Raw genomic sequence first — 23733 nt, forward strand, 5'->3', positions numbered from 1 at the left:
TATACTAGTATAGCTTAACCACATACAGTTCTGCTACAGACACTGAGACAACTATAATGAAACTATAATATTTCTCCTTCCTTATGCTTGTTTCAAATGCTTATGAACATGTGGAAGAGCATTTCAGGAAATAACTGACAAGAGAGTGTTGAAAGCATTGCTCCGTTTGGGAGGAATAGAGACTGTGAGAGAGTATTGCCAAGGGAAGTGAGGATTTGTCTACTTTCCATTGTTTCTTGCAGTTAAACATTTTCTCGGCCTGATTCACCAGTTCATTAGAGATTCTTTGCAGTGCTCTGGTGGCACAAAACAGCCTTAAAGCCAGATGAAGTGACCACTGGAGAATTCCTCCTGAATAGTTAGTTCTTTAGTGGTGTACAGCTGCTGTAGTGGCTCTTACCTCCACCTGCTTTTTTCTGGCTGTCATTGGGCACAGCAGGGAAAAGGTGGGGTGTCCGGGCCATCTCTTGTATAACGGATCCATAATAGCCTCTGGAGACTGTTCATTAGATTAGAGCAGTTTTTAGATTGCTGTCATAATGGGGACTGATCTGATTTGTAACTGGCTGCCAGGAACAAGAAGGCCCAAAAGGGGCATAGAACCACCTTTCCCGTACTCCTTTGGATTTGTGCTGAACGCTCCTTGGCTAGACCAAAAAATCGGGGCCAATATCTATTTTTAAAGAAGGTTACAGGATTTGCAGTGAAATACCTAACTATCAACGCTGAACTGCTTAAAAAGTCCTATCACCTCAGGCTTGAAACCCATTTAGTTTTGGAAATACTTTGCACTTTCATCTAGAGTTCCCAAGACACTTTATACAGATATTATTGTATTAACTTTCACAACCCTGCTGCTTGAGTTTGGGAAGTATTATTTCATTTGATCTACAAATAAATAAAGAGGGTCATGTAACAAGACAGTGAACTGTGAAAATAAAACCCAGGTGTTGTCATTTTCCATGCAGTTTTAACCATAGATTTTAACCATATTACCTAGTTTAGATTCCCTATACACAATGCACTTGCATCAGGCAAAAGATTCAAAGTTAACATAGCTATATAATGGGTTATGGTATGATTGGGACCATAATATTGCACATTAAATAATCTTAACCTTAATGCCCCTCTGCATCTTCTTTCTGATAAAATAAATGAGTCTTGTGGTGGATAAACCGTTTGTAAACAGCATTTTATATATATAAATATATAAATTGGCAATTTTCCCCCAAAAGTTACAATAAAATTGGGAGAATATAATTACAGCGGCTGATAGACAACTTTTCAACCACCAATAAAATAACACACTTCTGCCCATAAACTTCAGTACATAACTTCTTTTAGACAGGCTGGATCTTAAATTTGAGCAGGATTTGTGACTGGGAAAAGCTTTAGTATATTAAAACCTTTGAGAAGAGAGGGTTTATTTTAGTACAGAAAAAACTCTGCTGTAGCTTCTTATCTTCATGCTTTAATTGTTAGCATTGTAATACATTTTTGGATATGGTTTTGAATAATAATACCTTGCACTTTCATAGTGCCTTTCATCAAAGGCTCCAAAGGGATAAAGAAGGCCAAAATTCACATTCACATCAGCCACTTCTTAATTACAGATAATTATATACTTTTATTAAATAAAAACCACAATTTATCATCAAACTACATATTGGCAGGAAGATGATGTAGTTCTACACACCCACATTTTAAAACATGGGCTTAGTACAAATGTGGTAAAGCATATTCCTTAGTGCATAGAATTTGTTTCTAAAAATGGATTGTGTTGCATGTTTTCTGTTAACTCCAGTAAAGATGAGAGCTTTTCAATTATTCATATATGGGAGTATCCATAATGGATTGAAGATGTATGGAATTAGTCATGCCTGTCTTAACTACTGTTGTTAGATAAACATGACAGGGTGTGATTTTTCTTTACTATAATAATAATAATAAAAATGTACATGTATGTGAATATATTGCTGGTGAAGTTGGAAGAACAGGTCCTTGGATTGAATTCCCTCTGTTTCAAAGCATAGTTAGAAGAGAAGAGCACAAGCCAGTGTGCCTCAAACCTGACCTTTAGGGATCCTGGTGGATAGTTCAGTCTCCATGACCATTCACTCCTTGTGCTCTGTGCTGAGGTTGTCAATGTGATGTAGACATCTGTCTAATAGGAACAGAACTGAGAACACCCATTTCACTGCACACTCATCACTACTGACTTGATTTGGAAAACAAACCCCTATATGGCACCCCTCAGTGTCCAAGGATTAGATGTTGGCACTTTTCAAGCAGCTGAAATTTGTGCCCACTCTTTTAATAATTGGAGCCCGTCAGGCCTACCTCAGTTGTGGGCTCAACTGTAGGAAAGTGGATAAAGGTTCGTAAAGTGCACCAATCACCTATAACATTGGAAAAGGTACAAAAGGGAGAAAAAAAGACTGGGTTGGTCCACACAAGACGTTTCCTGATAAAACTCAAGGACTGTGTTGATATCATGCCTGGTAAACAAGAGGAGTGTGGGACCAGAAGTCAAAGTACCAAAATTGGTGTGTCAGAAATTATCCCTAAGTGGGAAGAAGAAGAATAAGAAGATGGGTTATTCTGCCCATCAGCCCTTTTGGGCTTCCTTAAAAAAGGAGACTTGGAGGGAGAGCAGACTGGCGAGGGGATTTCTGGAGGAGGGGGGAAGGTTGACTTCTGCTCACTCCAGGGACTCTGTCTTTTGTTCGTGAACCTTGAGGACCACTGGATCTGATGATGCCCAGACCTCAACACACCTGATCGTCACTGCTGTCCCAACAAGACCTCAGCATGGAGCTATCACATGACACCCTGCTCTGTCTTCCCTTCCCTCATGTGTTTGTCCCCCCACTGTCTCTCTGTTTCTTTCGGCTTTTCTCCTGATCCTGAGAGCAGCCACCACACAGCACCAGCATGATGGGATGAGTTGCCCCAGCTAGCTGCACCCAGACTCAGAGAGACCAGTAAAGCACAGGTCCTGACCAGACCAGACCAGACCAGACCAGCCAAATGATGTCCCAGACTGGAAAAGTGAGCCTGAGTTGCAAGTTTTGTGGTTTACCTGTCAGGTCAACGCATCTGTCTGTGTCTGATGAGCTGCCCGAGAACATCAACAAAAAGCCATATTTTCACCACCTTTACTATCCTATCTGTTTTCACCTTTAGTCTGTCTGTTTTGTGAAAATCTGGGAAAGTGACTTGTAGCCCAAGAACTTTTTAATGCCAATTGACAAGGGTGTACAAAGGGGTACAGTTATTTCTTGGTTCTTGTGTGTGCATTCTGGTTCACTGAAGAATGTCAGGTGAGGTTGCAACTGACAGGTGTTATCACACTGGTAATTAGTATAATTGCGCAACGTATGTACAGATACTGTGTAAGGAGTTATGTGTATATATACTGAAAATATGTTCTTATAACCTGTATCAAGGTATTAGTCACCAGCAGAGGTGAAAGACTGATTTTCCTCCAGACAGGAGGAAATAAATGTATCTCTCTGTTGGGATGTAAAAATTAAGATAATACAATGGATGCCCATTGAAGTCTGATGGTAAGGAAGAGATATGAACTCAAAAGGGAAGCAACATGCGGGGGAAACAAACCCCACAGGTTATACTAGCTCCAAGTACAGACAGCGAAATTTGGGGCATATGTAGGAGGCAAAGAAGATACCTCCTCATTCTGCACCTAGGAAGTAAACAGACAATGAGTTTACATTCATGGGAAAGGGATCACAACTACTCTTGGTTGAAAATGATCCAGAGGATTTTGGACAGGAGATTAACCTGTTAGTTAAGTTTAGTGTCTAGAAGTCATCTTATGATTTTGTTTTACATGTAACTATTTGTTGCCAATATCCTTACTCACTATCACTTGTATCTTTGATGATAAACTTATTCTTGCTTTAACTATAAATATATCTCAGTGCTGTGGTATTAAGCAAAGCTTAATATTATTAAGCTGATCCTCAGTTGAATCATGCAAAAGTGCTGATCCTGAGTTGCATGTAGTGTAGTTGTAGCCATGCCAGTCCCAGGATCTTAGAGAGACAAGGTGGGTGAGGTAATATCTTCTTTTGGACCAACTTCTGTTGGTTAGAGAGACAAGCTTTCAAGCTTACACGGAGCTCTTCTTCTGGGAAATTTACTCAAAGTGTCACAGCTAAATACAAGGAGGAACACATTGTTTAGCATAAATGATTGACATATTTCAAGGGACCATTCAAAGTGACACCCTGTTAACGAGAGGCCCATTAACACCCCTCCAGTCATTACAAAGAAAGAATATCACTAGGGAATGATTCAGAGGGACTCAGGGATGGGCGTGTATCTATTGTTAAACAGCAAGGCAAAGTAAGGGCTGGCATAGCCCAAAGGAGAGTGCTTGAGTGGTAACAGGATGGTTGGGGAGCTGACACGCAGCTAAGCATAAGCCAGACTCCCTCACACTGGAGGCAGGGGTAACAAGGTGACTCTCAGTGCTGCATACCGCAAGAATCATCACAGTGACTATCATTCACAACTCAGAATTGAACAAGAGAACTACTCTGTCTTCTCTAACCAGAAGGATTGCCTGACAAAATAAGAGACTCTAACCATCAACTGCTCTCTGAGAAAGGGACTTGGACAAGTTTTTTTTGTTTTGCATAATCACTCAATTTTAATTCCAGAATACTTTCTCTTGTTCTGATTTTTTTAATTTTGCTTGTGTATCCTGATCAATAAACTCCCAAACTTTGGCATTAATTTTCTAGTGTGTTTGCCATGGTACTGAGCAGGCTGAGTTCTCGGCACTCAAAACCCAAAATCATGTTTGACTGTTTAGTGTTAGCACAATGACAGGGTTGTGTTAACACTTTTGACTCTCTGGGCCCATTTACTCCAACAAAATTAAGACCCTACCACACTATCTCTTCTCCTCAGTGACAGTCCAGGAAATCCCTCAGGTGACTATATGGGGTGGACCCCTGATTGTGACCAGTTGGCTAGAGCATTGTTTTTTTATTGGCCTTTCAGGAGCTAAAGAATAAATGTTACGCATGTGACGTGTAAGTCAACCTTCACAATGTTTAAAAGGGTGAGAGCTTCCTCCTGGACCAGCATTTCTTTTCCCTCACATAAACCACCTTTCCTTAAGATTGCTGTGCTCTTGCAATGTTACCCTTCAGTCAGAAGAGTACCTAGGCACACACCTCATCTAAGGCTGATGCAAAAACTGCTCCATGAACAGGGCAGCAGGACTGGTACTCATATCTACTCTGCCCTGGCAGAGCTTTGGCCTCCTGCTTGCAGGCTATATCTGAGCCCTATGAGACTGGATTTGAGCTGGCTATCTCTCTGTGGGTCATTGTCGTGTATCTGGCATTTGTGAAAGGATCTGTTTGTAAAATCCAACTCTCAGAAGTCGCTAGGCAAGTGTCCTGCCTTCAGATTCCTGGAGCACTGAGTGAAATTTTGTTTAGATGATACATTGCCTGTCAATTAACACAGAATTTTATGGGTGGAGTTCTGTGAAAACCATTGTAAACTGGTTCAGACCAAATTAGAGCACTTTATAGTAGAGCACTTTCCTGCTCAGGTAGTTGAATTTTATCCTAATAAAAACACTGATCATATTCCATAACACCTTTGGACTCATAGCTATTACACCAAACACAACCAAGAGAATTCTAATTCAAGATAAAAATACTGTAAGTTGAAAGTGGAAGCCTGGGGTGCATGTAGCTTCTGTAACTTGCATCCTTTTTTGCACACTGCATCTTTACATTTCTAAGGAGCCTTGCTGCTGTGAGAGGTTCTCCAGTCTTTCTGTTCACGGGGGCTGTTATTACAAAGTGTGTCTCACACACACTGCACTGTTGCACGGAGATTTTACACTTGTTATTTCTTTTGTTGACTTTCTTAATTTAATCTAAGTAATTGAGACTGGAGTACATGGTTGCTTTTTGTGCATGGGAAAACATGAAAAAACCCATAATAATTCATACCTAGTATGTTGCATTCATAATTGTGTAGCTCACCAAGATGCCCAGATCCCATGTTTATGGGAAAACACATTTGGGAAAAAAGCAGTAAAGGCTAAACAAATAGTATATGAATAAAAATCCCATGTCTTATGCATGCAGTTATAAGATTTATGAATTAATTAAGTTGCTGAAAGAATGAATTTCTGGTAAAATGCAGTGCAATGTAAAAGTAGATTAAAACAAACTGATGTGTATCTAGCTTGCTCCTTAGATACTTTCCAGACTTATTTTTTAATGAGTCTTTAGATTAATATTAATATAAAGAACTTTTGTGGGGGGGGGGAGCAATAGAGACTGGGACAACTTCAAATCATGCTGTGTGTAAGAAATTTTGCTAATCCTACAGTGTGGTTCATTGCCTAATCGACTTTGGCATTTGATTCCTGTTTTAATAATCATGTAAGTTGCTTTGTCTAACAAGTCCCTGTGTTCTTCCTCAGTTTCTGGAGTTACAAATAAGGTTACACACTGATCGAGTCATGCTGGGGAAAATGCAAGAGGAGAACCGGCGCCTGAACCAGCGAGTTGATATGGTGAGAGTTGAAGTTATGGCATTACAGAAGAAGGTGAGATCAATATAAATATAATAGAGGTGCTATGGATTTTTGAAAACTGGAAGTGGGTTAAACCACTGCTCAGTTGTTATATCTCAGTGGCTTTGTGTGGAGAAGTTTTCTTCTGCACACCACTGAGTATAATTTACTGTGTGGCTAACATCATAATGCTATTTATTTGAATGCATCCTGAAAAGCTTAGCATTCTCAGTCATACAGGTTTTTGGAAAGCATTCAACTGCAATTTGCTCATGCATTTCTTTGATTGCTGAACCATCAAATAATCTAAAAGGGGAGATAGAATTTTTTTTAAATTAGGGCTGATACAATTTTAATTTTCTTTTTTAAAGTAGGAATATTGTGTAAATATTTAAAATACAAGTGGCACTTGGCCTTCACATAGCTAGGGGGAAAAATGCTTTTATTACTGTAAACAATAAAACACATTTCACCACTGTGGAATACTGATTCACCAAATTACGTTCTGGTAGATTTGACACAATAATAATAATGAAAAAATTGTTTGTTACAGTATAAACCTATGCAAACAGTGTTGCTAAATTCCCATGAAGTGCTCTTTGTTTCTAATGATAATGACACTCCAGCCCCCAAAAACAAATGAGAGCTGGAAGCTTACAAGCTTACAAGCTTGTTTGTATTATGTTATGTAGCAACATTTGCCAACAGGTTTGAATATTTTAAGTGAATTGACTGCACTGTAAAGGTGCCTTGAGAATCAGTTCCTTTCTCTGTCCTCACAATGGTAACAAAATAGGCAGAGGAGTTGCAAAGCTTAGCCATTCTGCCAATGAACCTTAATCCTGAGTGGGAGGATAAGAGGATAATTTAATCTCTGTCCCTTATTCAGTCTTTGGCCTTTCTATGGAGATATCAGTTAGAGCCAGTTGTGAAGGACTGTGGTTTGGACAGCTATCCTTTATAACCATGACTGTCAGCATCACAAGCCCTCATCCTCTCAGTCCCCACTCTGAGTTCAGTGTTGGTGGAGGTGAATTTGTCCCTGAGTCAGTATTCACTCCAAGCTGTAGTGGGATAGTATGGAGCATTGAACTGTTGGAGAAAGTGTCTTTTGGATGAGATGGAAAACTGAAGTCCTGATCCCTTATGGTCTTTAAATATGTTGCTGTTTGTATAAGACTTTGGATATTAATCCCAGTGTCCTGAGCCAGTTGTGATGAGAGCCATTACACTCCACCTACCTACATTTATTCTACAGCTGTAATTGGATACTGTATTCTTCCTCAGTTGTATTCCTAAACTTTTAGTGCTGTTAAACAACTGCTGCATTTTGCCCCAGCTATGGCTGTATTATAGTGGTGGGTGAAGTGAGTCCTGACTATGAAGTGTGTAAAGCCTTTTAGGACCTTTTTAGGTAAAAGGTGCTTATAAGTAGCTAGAGTTACCATTCTGTTCAGATCACAGAGGAGACACATATTGGATGTGGTCCAAAATTACTTCCATCCTGGGGTTCATTTTTATTAACTCAAATAACAATGTAACATAATTCTCAAAGTAAGCTGTCTCTTGAGCTTGGCTATTCCATGTAGGCTTTTTCTCCTCCGGGACCTCTTTGTCTTTGCTCGAGTCCCCTCCACCTCCTAGAGGAGCTCAAGTTTTCTTTTATACCTGGGTTGGAATAAATAGGACCAGCTCATAGGACATCAGAGAGAGTCAGCAACTGTAACTCTGCATATCTATGGATAGTTCTAACACCTGACAAGACAACTTTGCAAAAGAGTCTTCCATTTCTGTGCAGGGTCCTTAAACTTCCACACTGTTACAGAGCTATGTGTGTATATAACACATTCAAAATATTCAAATGTTTAGTTTTTTATTTGTGTCGTGGATTCATTTATAATGTATATCCAGCCAAAATAAGTAGCCAGGTTTCTGAGAGAGCTCAGCACCTGAGAGAGCTTGTTTGAAAATCTAGCGGTAAATGTCACAATGGAAGATGTGGGTACTGTTGTCTTGGGAGAATCTGGCCCCACACAATCAAGTACAGTCCCTCCATGACATAATGAACTTGTCACTAATGCTCAGCGCTGTGCTAAAAGACTTAGTCAGAAACTAGAGATCTGGCTTCTGTTCCTACCTTTCCCATACACTTCCTATGTAACAATGGACAAAACGCTTCATCTCTGTTTCCTTGTCAGTAAAATAGTGATAAATATCTAACTTGTAAGTTGTGTCTAGATAAGCATAAAATGAGTATTGTAAAAACATGGTAGTTAAAACATATTAATGAGCATGTTTTAAAAATACACTGTGTATCCTAGTCTGGATAAGTCCTCAGCAATGTAACACATTTAATTTTTTGGTTTGATCAGAAGGCACTTATATAAATGCAAAGTATTATTTCCGTCCCACTGAACTGAACTGTTTTTCCCAATTGCTGAATGAAGTATAATTTAGGGCTTCCGTTCCAAAACTAATGTTGCATTCTTATTTGTACTGGTGGTTTTTTTTTTCCGTTTGTTTGTTTTTTTAGGATAGAGCAGAGATATAGAAGCTAATTTTCAAACATTTATTATACATTCATTTTAGCACCAATGTACATCTGGCAAACCAATACAGTCCAATTTAAAATGACAAAAAAACTACTAGAGAATTCTCATAAGCTTAATACATCTGTGCTTTTAAAAACTTGGTCTGTGATAAAGCTATTATACATGATGGGTACAAACAAACACAACCAACAACTCCCTTCCACCCACTAACTATTCTCACTATAAATATCAAGGCTGCAAAATCCATCTCGCTGAGATTTGTGAATTGCTTTGTTTCCAAGAATAGTCTTATAGTAAGGGTGTCAGCTGTTCTTTCTCCAGTTTACACTCAGACTCCATTAGAAATCATACACTGGATGCCCATCAAGCCTGAGGACCCTGTGCTTACTGCATAGCTCGGAAATGAGATTTCTGATACTGTACTTGAATGCTACTGATAAAATACTTAACTATTTCAGATAGCTTGCTCCTCAGTCCTTCACTAGACTCTGAAATGCTTTCCAGTGTGTCATTGTGGAATGCACATGCACTTCCACAGTTCCTAGCAACAGTCAAAAGCAATCAGAGGCAGCTATCCAAAGAGAATAGCATCTTTTTAGAAAGCTAGATTTCTTAATCAAAGGAAAAAGAGGAGACCATTGCAAAGGAACTGGACAAAGACCGTATTTCCATTGCTTTTCTGTGAATAGTGTCCTTTGAAGGGAAAGAATATTAAAGAAATTGTGAGATGGGTAGCAATCTTGTGTGTATATCCTTTCAGATAAGGACCACACCAGCTGTTTTTATTGTCAGAAAACCTTTTATCCTACTAGAATTGTCTCTTGTAGCCTGACCACACTACTTTTTTGATTCAGGAGCCATCAGATGTTTATATCAGAAGGGCACTCCTTCACTTTCTGTATAATGAAGCACTCACCATTTACTCTGGGTGTTGTCTACGGCTTGCCAGTCTGTTAGAACTGGGGATCTGCAGAGGCAATTTTATAATGAAGAAAGGAAGGTTACTCTGCAGTAACTAGAAAAGGAGTACTTGTGGCACCTTAGAGACTAACCAATTTATTTGAGCATGAGCTTTCGTGAGCCACAGCTCACTTCATCGGATTCAAGTGAGCTGTGGCTCACGAAAGCTCATGCTCAAATAAATTGGTTAGTCTCTAAGGTGCCACAAGTACTCCTTTTCTTTTTGCGAATACAGACTAACATGGCTGTTACTCTGAAATCTGCAGTAACTGGAGTTCTCTTGATCTGTTGTGTAGATCTACACGGCTTGTCCTTCTTTTTCAGCTTCTTTGTGGTTAAATTAGCTGAAGTGTAGAAGAATGGAAGATGATCACAGGGCATGTTCCTGTTACTATTGCATCTTGAAGTGGTAGATCCATGTTTCGTATGCATATCGCGTCTCTGCAACAGTCATACTGCTATTGAGCTATTCTGTTAACCACAGCATGTTAAGAAAATAATTAGAAGCCATTTCACGAGAGAGGAAAGCTAAGAAACATTCCTAAGATCTCTTACACTCAGACACCCAGGGCAAGAGAAACTATACCATTCAATGAGAACCTTCCCGTGTACTTGAAGGAATGGTATTCCCAGCTTTTTCCTTCCAGTGCTCTTCTTTTAGACATGCCAGAATAAAAAAGTGGCAAGAAACCCCATTCTGTGCCATGCAAGTTCCCTTCCCCCTATGATCCCAGAGGATCAAAGGGAGGAAAAAGCATGTGACTGTCATTTTGGATGTGATCCCAAGGCCACTGAAGTCAGTAAGAGTCTTTCCTTTGACTTCGGGGTTTGGATCCTTTTGAAGAGGGTCAATCTGTCAGACACTTGGGTCCATTGCAGCAGATAGGTGACATAATTTAAGGAAAGAAAGCTGGACAAGAGGTACCCCAATGGGTTAAAGGTTGTGAGAAAGGCTAACCCAGAGTGCGTGTAAATTAAATAAAAGGAGATTATTGTGGAGCATATGATTTGTGTTGACTAAGGAGTTGTTGTATGGTGTTTTAATTCAGTGGATGTTGTGAGTGTACTCCAGGTGAGCAGAGGGTAGTGAAAGGTTATAGCAGGTATGAGTGATCTTTGGATGACCAGGATTGGGTCCTTACTAAGTAAAAATGGGGTTTGCCTGGACACTGTCAAAGGCTAAATCCTTTGTATGTTTTTTGCTACCTTTTGATTTGTGGTTGAGAAGACAGTCTAACCTCATGCTTCAGATTGTGGGAATGTTTTTTGTTTTGTGTTTTTATTATTTTTTTTACATTGGAAATATGAGAGAAGCCTATCTATAGATAGATAGACTGATTAAAAGAACCATGAAATATATTTTTCATTTTAATGTACATGTATCAAAACATACATGGATTCTCTTTTATTGTTTTTTGAAGAAAAAACTTTTTGCCTTGTTAATACAGCTGCCATGTTAATACAGTATGTAGTGTAGTGTAGCAGTATCTTTTGTGGACAAATTTGTTGCTATGCTCTGATATCACAGTGAATGTGATGTCACAGTAAAATCAGATCACTTGATATAGGTTGCACTTTCAAATGAAATGTAGATATTTCAAAGGCAATAAACTCCTATAGACCTTGATTCATGTAGAGAGAAATCGTTGGCTCATCAGAATGGATAACCTCCAGTCAGTAAGTGTTGCCTTTGTAGAAGATGATATGGTAAAAGCAGAAAATGTACATTCCTAATAACAGCCTAAAGCTTTTTAAGGTTTTTTTGCATGCTCTGCACAACTTAATTTTTGTATTGAACTAATAGCTCTTATATTCTTAGCTGGGGAGAAGTTGTTGGGGTTTTTTTTTTTGGGGGGGGGGGGAATTCCACCCCTTGTCTAGGGATTGGGCCAGAAATCTGTCAGTCTGGACCCTCCTGCAAGATTTCTAACAGTAATTTTTACTTGCTAGAAACCAGGAAATACATGACCAGTCTTTATGTTGGTATCTTGTTACTCTTACTAACCAGAACAAGGAAGTAGAGGCATGTGAGAATTAAATGGGGAAAGAATCATTTTATTTATTTCTTTAAAACCCGCTAATCAGTTTGGATTCAGGTCTGATTTTGAGTTTGGACTGGTTTCCATCATATCTGAGCTGGCTTGCCCATCCCCATGAAAGTATTAAGCTTAAAAAAAAATTCTGGTGTTCAAAACTTTTCTGGGTGTAGTTGATAGATTTTAAGGCTCAAACTCTTAGATTTGTGATTTCTCGTTTAAAGTTGAAAAGTCCTTAAGCTGTGAACTGTTCTTGTAAGATTCTTACCTTTTGCATTTCTTCATTGTATTAACATGACATTGACATGACTTGTGTGTGCTAATATATATAAACACTGTATATAGAAAATGCACCTACCATTGCATCTAGCTACCTATATCAGTTAAATAAACAAGCAAACAAACAAACAAAAAGCCATGGATACATAATTGACACAGCTTCCTCTCCAAAAAGATAAAGCTTAAGTTCAAACCAAACATTCAGTATTTATTCAATATTATATCTGTCTTTTCTTTCCATTCCATTTTTATCCATCTTATCTATCAATCACATACACTGATATAGATGTGGTTTGTTACCATATGGTACAGGTAGGTGTATGTGTGTGTGTGTGTGTGTGTATATATATATATATATGTGTGTGTGTGTGTAATATTTTATTGCTTTACATCTGTATTCCCTTGTTCAGAAAGTTCCCTTATACATTAGGAAAAACCAGCGATTTCCTCAGGAGAGAGAGAGAGAACTGAAGATCTAAATAACCATTACAACTTTGAGCGCACCCTTTTAGGCATTAGTCCTGCAAACTGCTTCATGCAGGTGGACTCCTGCTGGTTAAGCCATTGAGGTGCCCTGCTGAAGGCTGTGGAACTCCATGCAAATGCAAGGGTCTGCCAGCATGAGGCAGGATTGGGGCATTAGTTATTTTTAATGCTACTTCTCATTATACCAAAGTCTTTCATGAAGATAGCCTTTGCACATTAACTTGTTTTTAACAAAAGGGCTTTAAAATAGCCAAATACAAAGTGATAAGTAACAGTCAGCATGGATTTGTCAAGAACAAATCATGTCAAACCAACCTGATAGCTTTCTTTGACAGGGTAACAAGACTTGTGGATAGGGGGGAAGCGGTAGACGTGGTATATCTTGACTTTAGTAAAGATTTTGATACTGTCTCGCATGGCCTTCTCATATACAAACTAGGGAAATGCAATCTAGATGGAGCTACTATAAGGTGGGAGCTAAACTGGTTGGAAAACCATTCTCCGAGAGAAGTTATCAGTGGTTCACAGTCATGCTGGAAGGGCATAACGAGTAGGGTCCCAAAGGGATCAGTTCTGGGTCTGTTTCTGTTGAATATCTTCATCAGTGATTTAGATAATGGCATAGAGAGTACACGTATAAAGTTTGTGGATGATATCAAACTGGGAGTGGTTGCAAGTGTTTTGGAGGATAGGATTTAATTCAAAATGATCAGGACAAACTGGAGAAAGGGTCTGAAATAAATAGAATGAAATTCAATAATGACAAATGTAAAGTATTCCACTTAGGAAGGAACAATCAGTTGCATACAATCAAAATAGGAAATGACTATCGAGGAAGGAGTACTGTGGAAAGAGATCTCGGGGTCATAGTGGAACACAAGATAAATATGAGTCGACAGTGTAACACTATTGCAAAAAAAGCAAACATCATTCTGGGATGTATTAGCAGAAGTGTTGTAAGCAAGTCATGAGAAGTAATTCTTCCGCTCTACTCTGCGCTGATTAGGCCTCAACTGGAGTATTGTGTCCAGTTCTGGGTGCTACGTTTCTGGAAGGATGTGGACAAATTGGAGAAAGTCCACAGAAGGTTTAGAAGACATGACCTTTGAGGGAAGATTGAAAAAAATGGGTTTGTTTAGTCTGGAAAAGAGAAGACTGAGAGGGGACATGATAACAGTTTTCAAGTACATAAAAGATTGTTACAAGGAGGAGGGAGAAAAATTGTTCTTAACCTCTGAGGATAGGACAAGAAGCAATGGGCTTAAATTGCAACAAGGGAGGTTTAGGTTGGACATTAGGAAAAACTTGCTAACTGTCAGGGTGGTTAAGCACTATAATAAATTGCCTACGGAGGTTGTGGACTCTCCATCATTGGAGATTTTTAAGAGCAAGTTAGACAGACACCTGTCAGGGATGGCCTAGATAATACTTAGTCCTGCCATGAGTGCAGGGGACTGGACTACATGACCTCTCGAGGTGCCTTCCAGTCCTATGATTCTAGGAAACATGGTCACCAGTTTAGCACATCTTATTTGTACCCATAACCACTTCATATTCAATGGGAAATGGCAGGAGAGAATCTGCAGATGCAAGGTACAGCTATGGGAACTCCTGACCCTGTCCTGTGTGAACACTTTCCTGGATGTAATATGACTTCCAAATATAAACTATTAGTATGTAGGAAATACAATAATACTTTCCTTACATGGACTAACTTCCAAGAGGTAATTGATGAATTCATGTTATTTATCAACAACATAGGCCTTCCCATCAAATGCACTTGCAGTGATGCTGCATCTTTCTCCCTTTCCAGGATGTATTGTTATATATTCATAGCAAAAACTAAAAACAGATTTGTATAGCAAAGCAACAGATGATCTCTTGTACCTTAACGAGACTGCATCCCATTTCTGCCATGCCAAATATAGTATAATTTATAGCTAGCTTTGAAGAATTGGACACATCTGCAGCAGTAAGAAATCCTGCAACATAAAACTACAAGTAGCTGGCAAAACAAATGAAATGCAGAAAGTTCACACTACATGTCGTGAGATGACAAATCCTGTCATGGTTAGAACTGAACAGGACAGCACACATCACAGAGAAAAAATATTGGGATTGAATTTTGTTGTGGATTTTTATCCCGCAGCTAAATACATAAAAGTAGCCAAAGAAACCTAGCCTCCAGTTTCTAATTCAGATAAGTTACAAAAGGCCATAACAAAATACCCACTGATTTACTATCAATTTTCTTTTTAAATCACTCCTAGAATACTGTGATCAGCAGGTACAGTGCAGCTGTTGTAGTCAGATGACGACTTGTCAAAGCTAAAGACAAGGCATTCTCAGTGAACAATGTCATGCTGTGTAACTAAATAGGATGAACCTCCTCGTTATTTGGAACTTCAATGAAAGACTTAGCTATTGGTGCAACAGAGGTGCCCCTCTACCCCACACACAGTTGTGTATCTACAACTCCTAAGGGTAAGGAGCAGAATACCCTGTAGGCCAACCACGGAAAGTGTTGAAGCTGAAAGAAACTCGGTTGCTTAAATCCTATGGTGACTGACATAAATAAAATGTATGTAGAGAATGATAGACTCTCTCCTAGGTACTAGAATTTCCTTACTTGTTAGATGATAATTAAAATCTAAAATTGTGATCACAATAGTGATTTTCCCCTCTCTTTATGTCTCATCTTACACACCTGTGCAGACTACCTAGATCACTGATCACAGCGGAGGGTGAGAGAAGGCATCACAGGTGGGCAGACAGGGACAGGGAATGGGTGTAGTCTTGAGTCCCACTCTCCACACTGAACAGCTCAACCTGAGCTGGCATAGACTGAAAAAATTTGTTGTTGGCCAAGGGTAGTAGCAGGTTACTCTCCCATCTTTCTTCCCCCCAGAGAAAGAGGAGCAAGGGAATGAGTTTGTGGTCCTAGCTCTTTCAATAAGAAGCTAATAAAAGACATGGGATAGCTGTTCAGAAATGTTACTGAGGCAAAATACCGGAATTATCAAGAAACAATTGAAATATCTTTGAAGGAACTGAAGTACTATGATAATTTGTGGCTCTGAGTCACAGTTTGTTCCTGGTTCTGCTTCTGGAATGATGCAGTTACAAGCTGCCCTTGATGCAGGATATCAACATCTTTTCTGAGGGAGGCTGGGCAACGAAATATCTGTGTCAGCCTGACATTGTTGAGCCTTAAGTGAGCCAATACAGTACAGATAAGACATGAGTTTTCATCTGTATTTTTGAGCAGAGGTATTATTAATAGACCAAGGAGCCTGTAATTTCATCTCTGGTTCTCTACCCCTCTCTTGTGTTTCAAGATATCATCTTGTATTTTCCACCCTTCCACTTCCTGATTGATGTTGCAGGGACCCTCTGTGTTGCTGCTGGGTGTTGGAGAGCTTTATTCTCGGAATGAATGACGGCTCCCCGGTGAACCTCTTGTTTGACCATATGTTGACATCCAGAACATTTCTGACAGCTATTGCAGCTGGCTATTGCAGCTACACAGTGCTACTGGCTTCCCCCCCTTTTTATAGTCTAATAAAGCAAGTTGTATGAAATGTCAAAAAGCATGATTATTAGAGCTGGTGGGAATTTTTAAAATGAAAAAGGTTTTTTTGGGTTAAAAAATAGGGGTTTGTCAAAATGAATTTTTTCATTAAAATGTTTTGGGTTTGAGTGACATATTTTGCTTTTCATAGAGAAAAGAGAATGTTTTAGGTTTTGGTAGCTAAGACCAACAAATGTAAAGTGTCCAGTTTTCAGATTTAAAAACTTGACATTTTTGTAGAAAAGAAATCATCTCTCAACCACCTCTAATGACTATAATGTTTATCTTAACTCCTTTTTGAGTGTGGAATCATTCTCCATGACACAACCCATGTTCTCCTCTCTTATGGAGAAACCAGTAAAAAGGGAGAAACATATTTGAGGACCTATAAGCTTAATTCACGGAGTTCCAATCAAGTTACCGACACTGATAAAATACATTAAAACAATAGCACTCACACTCCGATTTCCAGTGCTGTCTAATAGCAGAGCTGATTCTTGCAGTCCTACTTTGCTTCACCCAGGGGGATCCTAGCAAGAGGACCCAGTGGGACCCCATCTATGCATAGGTAGCAGTTCTCTTTGAGAGGGACAACAGCGCCATTAGCTGAATGAAGATACTTGAGACCATGACATATTCTTTTTGTGGAATCCATGTACAGTGGTCATCTGATGGTTTTAAAGATAATTCTGGTCATCACATGATCACGGTGAAGCTCCCTCTCACCTTGTGGGCAAATTACTGATGAAACAGAGGTGCTTCCAACAAGAAACTTTTTAACTTGAAAGAGGGGGCCACAATGGAATCAGAATTGTGCTAGCTACACGAATCCTCTTTTAGGGCTCAATCCTGCAAGTGCCTGAGCACTTTAGCCCAATCCACAGAAACACTTAGGCCTTGTCTACACTACAAAATTAGGTCGAATTTATAAAAGTCAGTTTTGTAGAAAGTGTTTTTATATAGTCGATTATGTGTCCCCACACAAATGCTCTAAGTGCATGTAGTTGGTGGAGTGTGTCCACAGTACTGAGGCAACCGTTGACTTCCAGAGCGTTGCACTGTGAGTGGCTATCCCACAGTTCCCGCAGTCTCCGCCGCCCATTTGAATTCTGGGTAGAAATCCCAATGCCTGATGGGGCTAAAACATTGTCACGGGTGGTTCTGGATACATATCGTCAGGCCCCCTTCCCCCCTCCCTCCGTGAAACCAACGGCAGACAATCTTTTCGCGCCTTTTTTCCTGAGTTACCGTGCAGATGCCATACCACGGCAAGCATGGAGCCCGCTCAGCTAACCGTCACCGTATGTCTCCTGGGTGCTGGCAGATGTGGTACTGCATTGCTACACAGCAGCAGCTTATTGCCTTTTGGCAGCAGACAGTGCAGTATGACTGGTAGCCATCATGGACGTAGTCCAGGGTGCTCTTTTAACCGACCTCGATGAGGTCAGTGGCACCTGGGCAAACATGGGAGTGGCTCAGCCAGGTCATTTCCCTTTTAAGTTTCATCTCATGGTGATTGAGTCCTACCGGCAGTGCACTGTCTTTTAATCAGCAGCCAGGAGAAGATGATGGCCAGCAGTCATACTGCACCGTCTTCTGCCGAGCACCCAGGAGATGACGATGGCTAGCGGTCGTGCTGCAATCTGCTGCCAGCAAGATGTATAAAGATAGATGAAGTGGATCAAAACAAGAAATAGACCAGATTTGTTTTGTATTCATTTTCTCCTCAGTCCCTCTGTGAAATCAACGGCCTGCTAAACCCAGTTTTGAGTTCTATCCTTGAGGTTTTGAGTTCTATCCTTGAGGGGGCCATTCTGTTTCTCGCAAAGCCACCCCCTTTGTTGATTTTAATTCCCTTTAAGCCAAACCTGTAAGCCATGTTGTCAGTCGACTCTCCCTCTGTCAGAGCAAAAGCAAACAATTGTTTCGTGCCCTTTTCCCTGGATTGCCCGAGCAGGAGCAGATGCCATAGCACGGCAAGCATGGAGCCCGTTCAGCTCACCGCAGCAGTTATGACCATTGTAAACACCTTGTGCATTATCGTGCAGTGTATGCAGAACCAGCACCTGAAAAACCAGGCGAGGAGGTGACGGCAGCGCAGTGATGAGGACATGAATACACTTTTCTCTAAAACTGTGTTACCCCGCAATTTGGAGATCATGGTGTTACTGGGGCAGGCTCATGCCGTGGAACGCCGATTCTGGGCCCGGGACACAAGCACAGAGTGGTGGGACCACATAGTGTTGCAGGTCTGGGATGATTCCCAATGGCTCTGAAACTTTTGCATGAGTAAGGGCACTTTCATGGAACTTTGTGACTTGCTTTCCCCTGCCCTGAAGTGCAAGAATACCAAGATGAGAGCAGCCCTCACAGTTCACAAGAGAGTGGCAATAGCCCTGTGGAAGCTTGTAACGCCAGACAGCTACCGGTCAGTCGGTAATCAATTTGGAGTGGGCAAATCTACTGTGGGGGTTGCTGTGATGCAAGTAGCCAATGCAATCATTGAGCTGCTGCTGTCAAAGGTAATGACTCTGGGAAATGTGCAGGTCATATTAGATGGCTTTGCTGCAATGGGATTCCCTAACTGTGGTGGGGCTATAGACGGAACACATATCCCTATCTTGGGACCGGACCACCAGGGCAGCCAGTACATAAACCTCAAGGGGTACTTTTCAATGGTGCTGCAAGTTTCACCAACATCAACATGGGATGGCCGGGAAAGGTTCATGACGCTCGCGTCTTCAGGAAATCTGGTCTGTTTAAATGGCACCTGGACAGTAGTAAGGAGCTGTTCAACTATAGGCTGAGCAAGTGCAGAATGGTGGTAGAGTGTGCATTTGAATGTTTAAAGGGTCGCTGGTGCAGTTTACTGACTCGGCTAGACCTCAGTGAAACCAATATTCTCATTGTTATTACTGTTTGCTGTGTGCTCCACAATCTCTGTGAGAGTAAGGGGGAGACGCTTATGGCGGGGTGGGAGGTTGACGCAAATTGCCTGGCTGCTGAATATGTGCAGCCAGACACCAGGGCAGTTAGAAGAGCACAGGAGGGCACGGTACGCATCAGAGAAGCTTTGAAAACCAGTTTCATGACTGGTCAGCGTACTGTGTGACACTTCTGTTTGTTCCTCCTTGATGAATACCCACCCCCTTGGTTGCCTCTAAATTCACTGTAAGCCACCCGCCCTCCCCCTTTCAATCACAGCTTGCTTGCAAAGGAAATAAAGTCACTATCCTTTAAAAAACATGTATTCTTTATTAATTGATTATAAAAATAGGGAGATAACTCACAAGGTAGCCCAGGTGGGGTGTTGGAGGAGGGGAGGAGGGAAGGAAAAGGCCACTTTAAAACATGTTGAATGCCAGCCTTCTGTTGCTTAGGCTGTCCACTGGGGAGGAGTGGTTGGGTGTCAGGAGCCTCCCTCCCCGTGTTCTTGGATGTCTGGGTGAGGAGGCTATGGAACTTGGAGAGGACAGAGGGCGGTTAAGCAGGGGCTGCAGCAGAAGTCTGTGATCCTGCTGCTGTTCATGAACCTCCACCAGACGCCAGAGCATGTCCGTTTGATCCCGCAGTAGCCCCAGTGTTGCCTCATGCCTCCTCTGATCTTCCTGCCGTCACCTCTCCTCACATTCATTGGCCACTGTCCTGTACTCTGCTATTGTGTCCCTCCACACAGCTCTGTCCGTGCCAGATGACTGCATGAGCTCAGAGAACATGTCATTGTGCGTGCGGTTTTTTTGCCGCCTTATCTGAGATAGCCTTTGGGACGGAGGAGGGAGGCTTGAAACATTTGCAGCTGCTGGAGGAAAAAAAGGGAGTGAAGTATTTAAAAAGATACATTTGACAGAACAATGGCTATACTCTTCCACAGTGAACAACACTGTTTACATTACATAGCACATGTGATTTTGGTACAAGGTCGAATTTTGCATCTTATATTGAGTGCCTACGACTTTGGTGTTAGAGATCACACACGCAGGGCCGGGCAACAGAATTCGGCTTGCAGGAGGCCACAATAAGCCATAGTCTTTTGGCTTCTGCAACCTTCATAACAGCAGCCCCCTCCTTTCCCGTACCAAGCAAAGCATGTTGAGTTGGCCATTTAGTGCTGCAGTTTTCCTGGTAACGTGCAGCAGCAGACACCAAACCAACCCCTCCCCCCATCTAATTCTCTCGGATGATCGCTTTTCCCCTCCCCCCACCGCCTGGCTGGTATCAGGGAAGATCCCTGCTAGCCAAACGCGAACAGCTCAGCGTCAGTGCCGCTCCCACCCCTCCCCTGCGTGGCTAACTGCGGGGAGGATTTCTTTTCAGCCACAGTCAAACAGCCCAGTAGGAACGGGCACCTTTGAATGTCCCCTTAATTAAATTCCCCTATTTCAACCAGGTTACCATGAACGATATCACTCTCCTGAGGATAACACAGAGAGATAAAGAATGGATGTTGCTTGAATGCCAGCAAACACCGGGACCATACACTGCCAGGCTTTGTCATGCAATGATACCAGATTACTTGCTACTAGCATGGCGTGGTAAAGTGTCTTACCATGGAGGATGGAATAAGGCTGCTGTCCCCAGAAACCTTCTGCAAAGGCTTTTAGAGTACCTCCAGGAGAGCTTCATGGAGATGTTCCTGGAGGATTTCCGCTCCATCCCCAGACACGTTAACAGACTTTTCCAGTAGCAATACTGGCCACGAATGCATCCCAAGTCCTCAGGGGTACTTAATCATTAAAAAACACTTGCTTTTATAACACGTATTATATTTAAAGAGGTACAGTCACCAGACGTCCCTTCTCCAGCTTCGTTGGGTTGGGAGGGTATTTCAGTCAAGGTGATAAAAGATCCTGGCTGTCAGGGAGAACGGTGTGCTGTGTGCTCTCCCCACGCTCGTCCTCCTTCTCCTCATCTGCAAAATCCTCAGCCATGGCAGAGAGTACCCCATCATCGGAGTCCACGGACAGGGGTGGGGTAGTGGTGGCGGCCCCCCCTAGAATTGCATGCAGCTCAGCGTAGAAGCGGCATGTCTGGGGCTCTGTCCCGTAGCATCTGTTTGATTCTTTGGTTTTCTGGTACGCTTGTCTGAGCTCCTTAAGTTTCACGCGGCACTGTGTTGCATCCCTGATGTAGCCTCTGTCCCTCATAGCCTCTGAGATTTTTTGAAATGTTTTGGCATTTCGTCTTTTGGAATGTAGTTCTGATAACACGGATTCCTCTTCCCATACAGCGATCAGATCCAGTACCTCCCGTTTGGTCCATGCTGGAGCTCTTTTTTGATTCTGGGACTGCATGGTTACCTGTGCTGATGAGCTCTGCATGGTCACCTGTGCTGATGAGCTCACCTGGCCAAACAGGAAATGAGATTCAAAAGTTCCTGGGGCTTTTCCTGTACACCTGGCCAGTGCATCCGAGTTCAGAGTACTGTCCAAAGCAGTCACAATGGTGCACTGTGGGATAGCTCCCGGAGGCCAATACCTTCGAATTGCGTCCACACCAACCCTTATTCGAAATGGTGATGACGATTTCAGTGCTAATCCCCTCATTGGGGAGGAGTACAGAAATCAGTTTTAAGAGCCCTTTATGTTGAAAAAATGGCTTCGTTGTGTGGATGGGTGCAGTGTTAATTCGGATTTAATGCTGCTAAATCTGACATAAACTCGTAGTGTAGACCAGGTCTTAAACACTGGCCTAAATTTAAGTGCATGAACAATCCCATTGACATCAGCGGGACTCCTCATGTACATCACTTTATGCACATGCTTGTGTGTTTTGCTGCATTGGACCAGAGTGCTTAGCACTTTGCAGGTTGAAGACCAGAGAACATGATCCACCACCTTTTCTCATGTTGAGTAGAGGGGAAGCTTTGCAGTCTTTACTACAGTGGATACCACCAGGCACCTTCTGTAATTGAAATAAATAAATCTGTCTACTATATATTTACTCAAGGGAACTATTTCATCTCTTGAATTGGTTACTCATTTAAAAACAATATAAATATGTTTTTTTTAAAGGCTGAAGAGGGGAACCTTGAGATGTGTTTATCCAAGAGAGGCCTTCTGTGATGTTATAAATATGTATGATGTCTTAAAGAGTCTGAAAACATACTGTACTTATCTTTAGGTTAAATATCCAGTTTATAATTACAGACTTCCTTGAATGACGTAAAAAAATGAAGTTTAAAATTAGAAATCTTTTGGCATATGCATTGCCAGTAAACAGATACAGCTGGCTTTCACAATAAAACACATGAGGAAATGAGGGCATCCAGTTCAAGCAAAGAAAGCCAGTGCCATGACAGCCTTCTCCAAGGAGGAAATTATTTTCATGCATGAGCAACTGCCTATAAACACGGCAGGGATAAATTTAGCGTAAATGTTGTCTCATTCAACCAAAAGTATTAAAACTCTGGGGGCGTTGGCGTGGTCTAGTGGGGAGGGCACAGGACTGGTCTGGCAGCATTAGAAGTGTGTTTTATTCCCAGCTCTGTCATTGACCTTGAACAAATCACTTAACTATTCTGTGTCTCTGTTTCCTCTCCTACTCTTCATCTGCTTAGACTAGAAGCTGTCCTGAAGGGAGACTGTTTCTTAATATGTGCCTATACAGAGCCTACCACAGTGGGACTGATCTCAGTTTTGGCTTCTAGGCAGTAATAATATAATAAAAATAAATAAAATAATAATAAAATGTAATATTCGAGAACGCTGACCAGATATGCAGGATAAGTTTTTTTGCCATTGGATCTTTTCTGGTAAATAGTTGCTTCCGTTTCTTAGCGCACTATGTTTACACTACACACCATGTCTACATTACAGACCTTTTAGTGGCCCATCTGTATCGCGGCAGCTGTGCCTCTGTAAGATCTCCTGTGTAGCTAGCTGCTCTATGCCTGCGGGAGAGAGCTCTCCCACTGGCATAATTAAACCACACCTAAGAAGCAGTGAGAGAGCATCTCCCGCTGACATAGCACTGTGCGCACCAGCGCTTTGGTCGATGAAGCTTTTGTCGGTCAGAGGGGTGTTTTTTCACACCCCTGACCAACAAAAGTTTTACCAAGAAAAGTGCTAGTGTAGACATAGCCTCAGAAAGGTATGTACCCCCTATAATGCTGCATCTAGTGGTGTAAATTTTCCATAACAAAGAGAGTCTGTAAGGCTCCAAATAAGGCAGCACAAAACTCTTTCTCCTGGTGGAGGATGGGAAAAGCTCTCTGTTTGGTTCATGTAAGTTCCTTCAATAGTTCCTGCACATAAAACATGTGACTTATCACAA

At 41.4% G+C, this 23733-nt stretch overlaps 1 protein-coding gene across 8 annotated transcripts in view; it reads left to right on the plus strand.

The window, feature by feature from the left end:
* Positions 1-23733, plus strand: part of LMNTD1 (lamin tail domain containing 1) — a 307951-nt gene that overhangs the window by 92953 nt on the left and 191265 nt on the right. For all 8 annotated transcript variants that reach the window (XM_048826052.2, XM_075121606.1, XM_048826037.2 and 5 more), the window contains one exon: positions 6485-6610. In XM_048826052.2, the coding sequence (XP_048682009.2) occupies positions 6485-6610 (126 nt within the window). The remainder of the gene's footprint in view (positions 1-6484; positions 6611-23733) is intronic.

The sequence above is a fragment of the Caretta caretta genome, chromosome 1 (genome assembly GCF_965140235.1).
Source record: "Caretta caretta isolate rCarCar2 chromosome 1, rCarCar1.hap1, whole genome shotgun sequence".
In the NCBI taxonomy this organism is placed as follows: Eukaryota; Metazoa; Chordata; order Testudines; family Cheloniidae; genus Caretta; species Caretta caretta.